Source organism: Canis lupus, chromosome 24, assembly GCF_003254725.2.
Source record: "Canis lupus dingo isolate Sandy chromosome 24, ASM325472v2, whole genome shotgun sequence".
Classification (NCBI taxonomy): domain Eukaryota; kingdom Metazoa; phylum Chordata; class Mammalia; order Carnivora; family Canidae; genus Canis; species Canis lupus.
Genome location: NC_064266.1, coordinates 32,496,343 through 32,508,434, shown reverse-complemented (window position 1 = coordinate 32,508,434; position 12,092 = coordinate 32,496,343). Strand labels below are relative to the sequence as shown.

Genomic DNA, 12,092 nt, shown 5'->3' with positions numbered 1-12,092 from the left:
GGGAGAAGCAGGCTCCATGCCGGGAGCCTGACGTGGGACTCAATCCCGGGACTCCAGGATCGCAACCTGGGCCAAAGGCAGGCGCCAAACTGCTGAGCCACCCAGGGATCCCCAGAAAGATTCATTCTCTGCTTACAAATAGGTTTATGAAGTGACCAACTTTAAAATCACTACAAACAACTTAAATGTCTATTGACAGAGGACTAGCTGAATAAACTATGGTTCACCTGCACAACAGAATATAAGCATCAGGAGAAAAGGAATGAGGACTATCTCTATACAATGCTATAAGGTAACTTCTAGGTTATATACTTAAGTGAAAACAGAAAGGTAGCTGAAAGTGTGTGAACTACCACTTATCTAAGAACAGAAGTATAAATATACATGCATTTGTAAATATATAACCAAAATATAACAAGAAAAATGGAGGAAACAGTAGAGGGTTTAGGAATAGAAGCTAAGTCCAAATAACTCTGTTCTGTAGATTTACCTTTGAAACTGAATAGTTTATATAATTATAAACTGAAGTAGTATCTACAAATAGAAAACAAAACAACAAATCTATCTGCTTATTATGTCTGTGACATAACAACATCCACAGAAGTTATTGCAAATGACCCTAACATATAGTGATTTGTGCATCTCAGCTGGGATATGGCCTAAGGCTACCAAGAGAACTGCAATACAAGTACTAAATTGTTTTCAGTAATTATTGTTGGTGGAAGTGTTGGTATTGTGATTCTGAGGATGGCATGTGTATTGTGGGATATAAAGCAGATAAGCAGTTACGCTGTTGTTGCTGGGAAGTGAGATATTTAGCATGAGGGAATGAATTACAGATGTAGAATCAATGTAGTTATAAATACAAGTACTGTACTTGTACTAGAAATAGCATAAGAACTCACGAGTTTATAATAAACATACTCTCTGGTTTTATCCATTGAGAAGGCCTAGAAGAAAATGACCTAACTGCAATGAGCACACTTTGTACCCAGACTGTGGTCTCTATCATTTCCCACTAAAAGTAAGCAGAGTTCCTTCAAAAAATGGCTGTGTCCATGAACTCAAAAAAAAAAAAAAAAAAAAAAATAGAATGGTGATTGCTAAGGGCTGGAGGGCTGGAAAAAAGGAAAGATGTTGGTCAAAGAGTACAAACTTCCAGTGATAAGATGAATAAGTTCTGGTGATCTAATGTATGGCATGGTGACCATAATTAACAATACTGTATCATAGAATTGAAAACTGTTAAGGGAATATATCTTTAAACTTATCACCATACACACACACACACACACACACACACACACACACACACGTAACTCTGTGGGAATAAATGTGTTACCTAACCTGATTGTGGTAATTTCACAATATGTACATGTATCAAATCATCATGCTGTATACCTTCAACTTACATATGTTCTCTGCTAATACTATCTCAATAAAGCTTTAAAAATGTGCTATTTCCAGGTGTGGAGCAGGAAATGTCCAACATGAGCCTGGGACATCTCATCATACTAGAAAGAAAGGAAGCTATGAGAAAAACTACTGGGAAGTATATATATGTCATTAAACCAGACTTCTTAAAAAAAAAGAACAAACCATCAGGTTCACATCGATATCGAACAATCTGAATATAAAAAAAAATAATAACTGCAAGGATTGAAATGAACCAAATATTTTAAACCCATATTGCTATTTTTCCTATATAAATTATAGCTGAGATTACAAAATTAATGAAACGCTTCACTATAAAAATATTTCAGCTGGTAAATAGCAAAGGAATGATCAAATGTCACCGCTTTGCAATGCTGAATAAAATAATGCATCTAAGCAATGGCCCTCAGTGTCTGATACAAGAGAAAAAATGAGATGAGCATACATCCAGGTATTCCGGACCTCCTGATGCAAGTACACATGACATCCATGAAATATCCTTGCCAAAAGAAACTGATTTTAATCTCCGAGCAAGCTTATAGATCAACTGTTCTCCAACAGTGGCCTACGGACCCCTGGGAAACCCTACATGCCTTTTTTTTTTTTTAATAAAGATTTTATTTATTGATTCATGAGAGACACAGAGTGGGGGGAGAGACACAGGCAGAGGAAGAAGCAGTCTCCATGCAGGGAGCCTGACATGGGACTCGATCCCAGGTCCCCAGGATCATGCCTGGGCTGAAGGTGGTGCTAAACCGCTGAGCCACTCGGGCTGCCCACCCTACATGCCTTTTTAAGGAACCTGTGAGATCAAACTATTTTCCTACTAATATTGAGACATTATTTGCCTTTCCTAGTGTGTTGGCATTTGCACGGACAGTACCAACGCAACGGTGAGTGAAAGTGCCAGCCTCTCTGTATGAATTAAGGGGTACCAAATGGCACTAGCAGCTATTAAATTTTTTGTGACCACAGGCTCCAAGTAGAAAAACAAACCAACAAACCACCAACCAAAAAACAATTTCCTTAAGAATGTCCTTGATGAAGTAGTAAAAAGTATTAATTTTATTTAAGTTCAACCTTTGATTATATGCCTTTTTATTATTCTCTGTGATGAAACGGGAAGTTGGCGTAAAGCACTCTGCTGTGCACTGAAATATGATGGTTGTCTTGAAGCAAAGGACTCATGTAAATAAGCTATGACCTAAACTAGCTGCTTTTATCCTGTAAACACCATGTTTACTTGAAAGAATGGCAAATTGGTTACTTGGATTTGGGCGCTTGGAAGCTATTTTCTCAAAAATGAGCAAAGTGAGGCTTGTCACTCCATGGGACACAACAGTGTTTGTTGCCAGTGATAAAATTCAAACTTTCAGACATTTGGTTCTATCCTGCCAAAGGAGGCTGGGAAATTTAAGGATGTGCACTAATCTTTTAAAACTCATTTCAAAACAAAAGGACAATACGTTCAAAAACAAAATGGGGAGTACTTCTTTTGTTTCTATAAAATGGCAGATAAAGTTTCATGTTGTAGATCCCCGGGTTCCCAGAAAACATCAAGATGAATCATTAATTTAAAATGAATAAACAAAGCATCCCTGCTACCATATCAATCATGATTTAAATTACAGGGCAGCCTGGGGTGGCTCAGCAGTTTAGCGCCACCTTCGGCCTAGGGTGTGATCCTGGAGACCTGGGATCAAGTCCCACATCAGGTTCCCTGCAAGGAGCCTGCTTCTCCCTCTGTCTGTGTCTCGGCCTCTCTCTCTGTCTCTCTCATGAATAAATAAAATCTTTTTTAAAAAATTACAAATATCGGGCAGCCTGGGTGGCTCAGCGGTTTAGCGCTGTCTTCCACCTGGGGTGTGATCCTGGAGACCTGGGATCGAGTCCTGTGTCAGGCTCCCTGAGTGGAGCCTGTTTCTCCCTCTGCCTTTCTCTGCCTCTCTCTGTCTCTCTCTGTCTCTCATGAATAAATAAATGAAATCTTTTAAAAAATTACAAATAAAGTAGTAGTAATTCCCACCTCCCACCAAATGCCTAATTTCTGAAGTATATAATCAAAAGTAAAATGTACAACCTTTTAAACAATGAGCGATCAACTGTGCCCTGACAGCTTCATAAAGCTTCTTTATAAAAAACCCACAGAAATTTCTACTTCACAATCCTATCTGAAGCTCTGATCTAGGAAAGAAGGGTTAAGATAAAGTTTCATCAAATCACAGGCAGTTGTCACCCTCCCAGGGCAACCTCAGTACTAAAATTTATCCTTCCCTACCACAAAGAGCCAGCTGAATGGCTTTAACTACCCAGGGAATGCAGGCAATCAATCTTGTTCAGGTTCTGTTACTTTTATCAAATTAATTTTGAATTGACAATTCCATGGTTTTACATCCTGATGGCCCCATTATCACACAACTTCAGAGAGGTATTAGCTTAGCCTTTGGGCTGCATTAGGAGTCTATTTTTAATTTCTCCAGTACACTAAGGAAAAATCTAAAAGGGTACTAAATACTTCCCAAAAAGAAGGGCACACTGGGCACGATTTTATCGAAGAGCTGGCCTTCAGTCTATCGCCTCTCTGCTCATACACACACTCTCTGGGCCCCGAATACAATCTCTCAGTGCTTCCTGGCATCCCACATTCTTCAAGGCCTACATGCACGAGCGCGCGCGCGCGCGCGCGCGCACACACACACACACACACACACACACACACACACACACACGCTGCCCTGTCTCTGCCTAGAAGTCCCTTTCCCTCCTCTAGCTCTAGAGAATTCCTATTGCCTTTCAAAATACCCTTCAAAGGAATCTTCTGGATGTTCCCTGGAGGTCCTGCTGGGATTCTGGCTCCCTCTTCTGGGCTTGTACAGCAATTTTTATATGTACTTTGCAAACAATTGACCAGATTAGCCTAGAGAAGATGGTTAAGAGGATGGGCTCTGGAACCAAACTGCTTTGGTTCAAATCCCTGCTGTGCTACTTACTGTCTATACAACTATACTCCATTATTTACTACCTTTGGGCCTCAGTTTGCTTATCCATAAAATGGCAGCAACATTATCTGTCTCGTGGATGGTTATAAGGATTGAGCTAATACATATAAAAGACTTAGTCCAATGCCTGGCACATAGTAAGTGCTCAATGAATGTAAGCTATTGTTAGCACAAATGTATCAAAGTTATTTGATTACCTTTTTTGCTACACTATCAACTTTCTCAGCCTCAACTATTTGTTGAATTAATTCAGAGACTGTGTCAGCATTTAATCAAAATTGGTGTGGTAACTTTAAGCGAGGCAATTGTTAGGTGTTAGGAACACAAAGATGAGTTAAATCAAGTCCTGGCTGTCAAGATCCTGCAATCTTGCCTATTTACACAAAATATATACAGAAGATTTCAATGAATAGAGATTGAGTTGATGTGGAGGCCAGCTACTATCAATTCTGTTTACAGAATGAGTCATAAGAAATCTGGAAATTAAAAAAAAAAGAAATCTGGAAAGAACTTCATTTGAATAAATAGGTAACTTACTCCAAAAGCTAATATACCAGGAGCTAATAATCAATAATACTTGCAGTTATTAAGATTGGAAAGTACTAGATCATTTAGTTCTGCAGAAGTTCTGGCTAACTCTATTTAGACTAAAACCAGGAAAATCTACATAGAATTTTTATTTTATTTTTTTCATAGAATTTTTTAAGACATTGTATTTTTTTTAAAGTTTAAGCAACTAATACATTAGTCTTGCTGTAAAAACAGTTAAAACTGAAGTTTTCCTCAAAGGTAATGACTCACCAAATAATTTCATATACTGTATTTTATTTCTGCATTTGCATGTGTGTGCATATATACAGAAATATGTAGCATGTTTTGTGGTTATTAGAAAATTTACATAAATGGTATCATGGTTTGTATTAGTTTGCATTTTACTGCTATTACAAATTCCTATTATACACAAGTATGTTTCTCGACTCTGTTCTCTATACACTAATCTGTGTTCTATTCTTGTGCCAATTATCACCATGCTTTCATTGCTCTGGTTTTGTACATTTTCACATCTGGTGGTAAAAGACCAACCTCACTGTTCTTGTTCAAAAACACCTTGGATACTTTACATTTCCATATAGGAAGTAACAGTGGCATAATGTTTCAACATCTATGGATCTAGGTTTTCAAGTGTAGGGATGTCAAATCATAAATATTCTCTTACCACTCTAATATTCTTTTGTCTTTAAGAAACACTCCCTTCCCTTTGTTCTCAGTTTTTTGGGACCTTCTTCCTTTTCAATTTGATTACTCTGACAAATGTCAGGTCCTTTCCCAGAACCAACGTTTAATTATACTAATTAATTTTGTTGTTTTTTAATTCACTGAATTCTGTGTTTATCTTTATCCTATTTTGTCTTATTTACAATCTTTCTTGTATTCTAAAAAGAAAATACATTTAAGGCTATAAATCTCCCTCTCAGTACCTTCTTTGCTGCATCCCATTGGTTTAATTTACAGAGATCTAAATTCTGTACAGTACTTGTAATTCATTTCTAAATAGTTTACAACTTCTACTTTATCTTAAAAACAAATACTTGGAGATATACTCTTTAAATTTCCAAGTGGAACAAAATGGTTTTATCTACTTTATTGTTAATTTCTACTTTTCTTGTGTTTTAGTCAGTGAACATGGCCTGTGTGATTTCTGTATGAGATTTCTGAGCACTTTAAAACATAGTCAAATTTTGCAAATATTTCACATATGTTTTCAAAGTGTCATGAATACTTGAAAAGTGTTCCTATATTCTGTTTTATCAACCTTGTTAATTGTGGGAACTCTTGTTTTTTTAATCTAACTGAAATGTCCATTTTTGAGAGAAGACTAAGGCTTTAGCCACAAATGAAAAGGATTTTTAATGCTATAATTCTTGCTGAATAGCTCTTACCTTTACCCCAAATCAAGCATTTGAAAGAACAGCCTCAGTTTCTTAAAGTGTCATCCCCAGACCAGCAGTGTCAGCATCACCTGGAAACTTGTTGGAAATGCAGACTGTCAGGCCCCACCCCAGACTCACTGCATCAGAGTCTCTGGGGTCAGCACTGAGTAATCTGTGTTCTAACCTCCGTTACATGTGATTCTACCTTGTGAAATTCTGATCTAAATGATTTTTAGGATATAGCATATTTTGATATGTTTCTTCTTTCTTTCCTATTAGGTACTATAGAAATTCAGAGATAAGGATGTATTAGTATTTTATTAGCACTGCATGATTTTTTTAGCTTCCTTTTTATTCTCCTTTTGTGTCTTCCGTACTCCTATTGGAGGTACCAAAGAAACACATAAAAAAAGAAAAATGTCCTTTTGTAAGTGACATTTGGCAAAGAAAGAGCCAAACTGTTGAGTGAAAAAAATACTCAGAATAATTTCACTGAGCTTGTAGAAGGCTTTGTGTCAGACTAGCTAACATGTCTCCCTTAGCAATCTCTTAGAGACTCTCTGATTTCCTAATAGGCATTTAACAGAATTTAGTTATGAAATTTAATACATTTAAGAGGTTTTAATTATGAAAAAGATATTCTCCTTTCTTCCTATGAAGGCAATTGCCACTTTGAAATGAACTTTTTACCCAAAATGGCAAATAGGAAGCCATTTCGTCAGGAATGATAGCATTTAATACTGACAAAAACCATCATATTTTTCATCTGAAATTGAGTACTTTTGCATTTCTAAAATTGAATTACTTTATTTGCCACGTTGGAAAAGCTTTAACAAAGGTTTCCTTTAACGTTTAATATATATTGTGATAAAAGTATAAATAAAAGATGTGTGAAAATGCAATATTTGCTAAAGTTGGTATTTGATAGTCTAAAAACAGACTGCATGCAATGAATATCAATTCTAGGAGAATTCAGACCCTGAATTTGGCATTCATAAAGCCACAAAAGGCTGTAAACTTAAATCCAGCTTGGCTCATGAATCCCCCAGAAACATACTGCAATCTTTTAGTCTAAGGGGGTGGAATGCCAGGAGGGGTGAACACGACAATGAGGCCGCGCTGCCCTGGAGCTTATGGTGGTGAGGAAAATAGACATTAGGTCAGGTAACCTATCTATTCAGGTAATAATGGCTAGTTAAAGGGAAAAAAGCCACAGTAAAGAGATAGTGTGAGAGAGGACCTTACAGAAGAGGGGACATTCAGCTAAGATCTGAATGAAGAGGGCAGCCCGGGTGGCCCAGTGGTTTAGCACTGCCTTCAGCCCGGGGCGTGATCCTGGAGATCCGGGATCGAGTTCCACGTCAGGTTCCCTGCATGGGGCCTGCTTCTCCCTCTGCCTGTGTCTCTGCTTCTCTCTCTCTCTCTCTGTCTCTCACGAATAAATAAATAAAATCTTAAAAAAAAAAAAAAAAGATCTGAATGAAGAGAAGCAGCACCTACAAAGGCTCCAAAGCAGGATGTGGTGGGCATGTGTCAGGAGAGAATGAAGCCTGTCATGGCTGGAGGAGAGTGACAAGGAAGACAGCAGCACAAATGTAAACACGTAATCAAAGTACGTGTGAACACATTAAAATCACCTGGGGCCCCTGGGTGGCTCGGTCAGTTAAGCGTCTGGCTTGGACTCAGATCATGATCCCAGGGTCCTGGGATTGAGCCCCACAGTGGGCTCTCTCTGCTCAGCAGAGAGCCTGCTTCTCCCACTCCTCATGCTTCTGCTCTCTCTCCTTGTCTCAAAAAAATGAATAAAATCTTTTAAAAAATCGTTTTCATTTGATCTTTGGTATTTTTTGGAATAGCAGCTCATCTATACCCCACCTACACTTTCTTACATTGCTTAGTTTGCAATTCTCTTAAAAGAGAAATTATAAGTTAATTCTGTTGATATTTTGACAGTAAAAATAGAATAAAATTTTATATGGCAGGATGGGATTGGTTCAGGCCCAATGTGAACATAGACACATCCAAAGGATTTACAGCAAGAATCCCAGTGTTGAATGACCCTAAATGCCAGACAGGTCAGTTAATACAAATGAATGAAGTAAGCTAAACACTGAGAAGAACTGGACCTCAAGAGAGCAGCTGTTGCTCAGCTCCAGACAATTGTCCTCCAACCATGTAGGTTTATTATGGCTGGGTCTTCCAAGTTTTCAAAAGAAGGCGGAGAGCCAACATTTTATATAAAAGCTTTCAATTTTTAAACACAGGCAGCTATAGAAAGATTTGTAAACACTGTATAGGGCACACAAGAAGGTCTACATGCTGCATGCTGTTAGCTTCTAAGCTCTGGTGTAGAGGATGGTCTCAGGACCTCCTCCTGGGCCAGGCACCATCCAGGCTGGGCAATGGGCTCACCTACTCATGGTACTCATGGCCACTCCCTCTGTCCAGAATGAAAAGCATGCTCTCTTAAAGACCTACTAAAGCCCCTCTGCAAAAGCAGCTTGCCCGCTGAAACACGTTCTCTGCCAGTGATGCTAGTCTAGGGAAACTATGGCAGAAAGAAGTGAAATCTTCTAACACCGGAATTACCGAACTGAAAACAATGATTAGAATGACAGGACATTCAAGATCATTTGCTTCTATAACATTAAAAAAAAAAAAAAAAAAAAAAGGGCGGGAGGCAGCCCGGGTGGCTCAGCGGTTTAATACCACCTTCAGCCCAGGGTGTGATCCTGGAGACCAAGATCGAGTCCCATGTTGGGCTCCCTACATGGAGCCTGCTTGTGTCTCTTGCCTCTCTCTTTCTGTGTGTCTCTCATAAATAAATAAATAAATAAATAAATAAATAAATAAATAAATAAATAAAATCAAGAAAATAAAAAAAAATTTAAAATGAATAAATAAACAAACAAATAAATAAAATCTAGAAAGAAAGAAAGAAAGAAAGAAAGAAAGAAAGAAAGAAAGAAAGAAAGAAAGAGGAAACTGCAGCTAGGAATCCAGATCTGAGGACTCTACAGCTTTCTATCATGATGATATCTGCTATCCAGAAGCTGTTTCATCTGCTATCCAGAAGCTGTTTCATCTTTGCCTAGAGACTCACAAAACTGAGAAAAGCAGTCCTGACAAATACGCTCAAGACAACTCTGTGGGCATCACAGAATAGCAAAAATAATTCAAATCTCATGAGTAAACTAATAATGGAGTGAAAAAATAGCTGATAGTAACAAATGAATGCACACCTGATAAAGCAAAGGCTGCTGGGCTGTAACATGGCTTCAGGGACTTATCTGTCAAACAGCCTCAAGTGAGTTATAGTGGTCCTCAAAGGATCTCTATCACCAATACTATCAACTCCAACATTCCTGCTACTGTACAATAGTAGACATTATGTTATGTAAGAAGGATGTCATCACCTTGAGGCCAGTGAACAGGAGAATGGAAAGCCAAGATAGAAAGGCCTCCCAGAATCCAATTATGATGCCCAATCTCAGGTCTTTTATAAACAACAACAGAACCATGACAGAATTTGAAAGTATAAAAGTGAAAAAATCCCTAAAGAGAACATTCTTTCCTAAAAATATTCAGAAAAGGAATGCAGACTCCTTAGCTTACTTTTCCCCCCAATTTTTTTATTGCTTCTACTCATTAAATCTCTGTGAACATTACCAAGTGTCTGTGGTTAAGGGAGAATGTTCCATTGCAGAGAAGGAAAAACACACCCAGTTTTTCATTAGACACTTTGGAACAATTTAATATTCATCCTTAGGCAAAATTCAGAGTGATCCTCTCCGAGGGCCTAAAATTAGGATAATGGTTAGCAAAACAGCAAAGATGCTACACATCAGCATGAGCTGCTCTCCAGTCTCACTCTTAAAGTCACAATCCCAAATAAACTACGCAAAACAGTGCATCCTCACTCGGCATTTCTTTTACTGTTAACAATACCAAACTCAACAAAAAGAAAAATGGCAAGTTAACAAAGGATTTTTAAAGCTAAGAAGATGCCACTAATCAGGAGTCCCAGAACTGCTCAAACGTCGGTCAAAATGCAGTCTCAAACCCATGAGGCCCTCAGCCCGGGGGGCTGCTGCCGGGAAGGCCAGAGGCTTGCACCGTACAAGAAAACGCTCTGGCACTTTTGGTGAAGTGACAAAAGTGGATGTGCAATATGGCAAAAAACCGTCCCCAGCAGACACAACAGTTCACTTCGAGCACTACTTACGAACTCATAGTCTCCATCCTGCGGTACTTTCCAATCCGAGGAGTTCCTCAGGGGGCCAGGGACACTCTGGCCAAAGCTGTGGATCTGGTTTTCTTTTTCTTTTTGTTCAAAATATTCAAGGAAAGATGGTTTTGCAGGCTGCATGGTCTCATCCCTTCCTGAAAACCAAGAACAATAAAAGGCAAAAAATAGTATCTTCGATTTCAGAGTTTAATGAATACAGATGGGCTTCAGGCTCTGTGTCAGTGGCTTTTTACTAGATAAGGACTTCCAGGAGAATTTAGTGAAAACCACAGGAAAATGAAAAAATGCTCACACCACCTGCTTCTCACAGAATTTCAAAGGATTTATGGGTCCCCTTAAATACATGCAAATATTTCCCCAGGCACCGTTTTTCTGGGGTGATATAACAATTCTGAGTAAGCTGCAAGTAGTACTTTTGGGGTCTCCTATAGCAAAAAGTTCCCATGATATTTAGACTGAAAACAGAAAAGCAAGCACAGCTACTTATCACCTACATAGATAACATTTTCTATAGCTAATGGAATAGGGAAGGGGGATAAGACAGTAGAGTGACTTCCCTTTGAGATTCTCTTGATCCAACTGGACTAGAAAGATATGCACAAAAAAGCAAATATAAGTAAATCATATTCCATCCACTCCAGGAAATATTATGTAATTTTTAAAACCCTATTCACAGGGGCAATTGGGTGGCTCAGTGGTTAAGTGTCTGCTTTTGGATCAGGGTGTGATCCAGGTCTGGGGATCAAGTTCCACATCGGGCTCCCTGCATGGAGCCTGCTTCTCCCTCTGCCTATGTCTCTGCCTCTCTCTGTGTGTCTCTCATGAATAAATACATAAAATCTTTTTTTTTGTAAAAAAAAAACCCTATTTACAAATGGCTTACAATAATGCTAAAAATTGAAGATAGGATACAATATTATATACAGAACATGATCTCAACTCTGTAAAATCATATACACAGGAGGAAAAAAAATGAAAGAAAAATACCAAAATGTTAACAGGACTTGTCTCTCATAGTAGATCTCAAGATCTCATGGGGAGATCTTGTAAGCTGGGGTGGTTAGGGAAGATGGGTAGGGGGTACTTAGGCTGGACCCTAAACATACCTGAGGAAAGATTCAGCAGTTACTAGTAGCAGCTGCCAAAGGGAGCAAACTACAGAAGTTACTGGTTAGTGGTGGCAAAAAGAATACTTTTACCTGGCATGACTTACAGCCTAGCTAGCTGAACATACCTACTTCACATGTCCAAGTGGTTTCTGCTTCTGATTAGTATTTTAATACTGGGAAGTATGGAAGTTTTTCCCATTGCTTTCCATGAACATGTGGGTTTATATCGCCCTTTTTCCCAATAACCAGGAAAAAAGACCAGAAGGTTCAAAGCCCTAACAAGTGGATGGAAAGGGAACTAGAATATAGAGACCAGCACATGTTTCTCTCCAGACATTCTTGTTCCACGTACTCTTATCTGCTGATGTCT

At 38.5% G+C, this 12,092-nt stretch overlaps 1 protein-coding gene across 3 annotated transcripts in view; it reads right to left on the bottom strand.

Annotated features, from left to right (window-relative positions):
* The window catches only part of STK4 (serine/threonine kinase 4), an 88,682-nt gene that overhangs the window by 29,118 nt on the left and 47,472 nt on the right, over nt 1-12,092 (bottom strand). For all 3 annotated transcript variants that reach the window (XM_025470187.3, XM_049100227.1, XM_049100228.1), the window contains one exon: nt 10,590-10,747. In XM_025470187.3, coding sequence (XP_025325972.1) covers nt 10,590-10,747 — 158 coding nt within the window. The remainder of the gene's footprint in view (nt 1-10,589; nt 10,748-12,092) is intronic.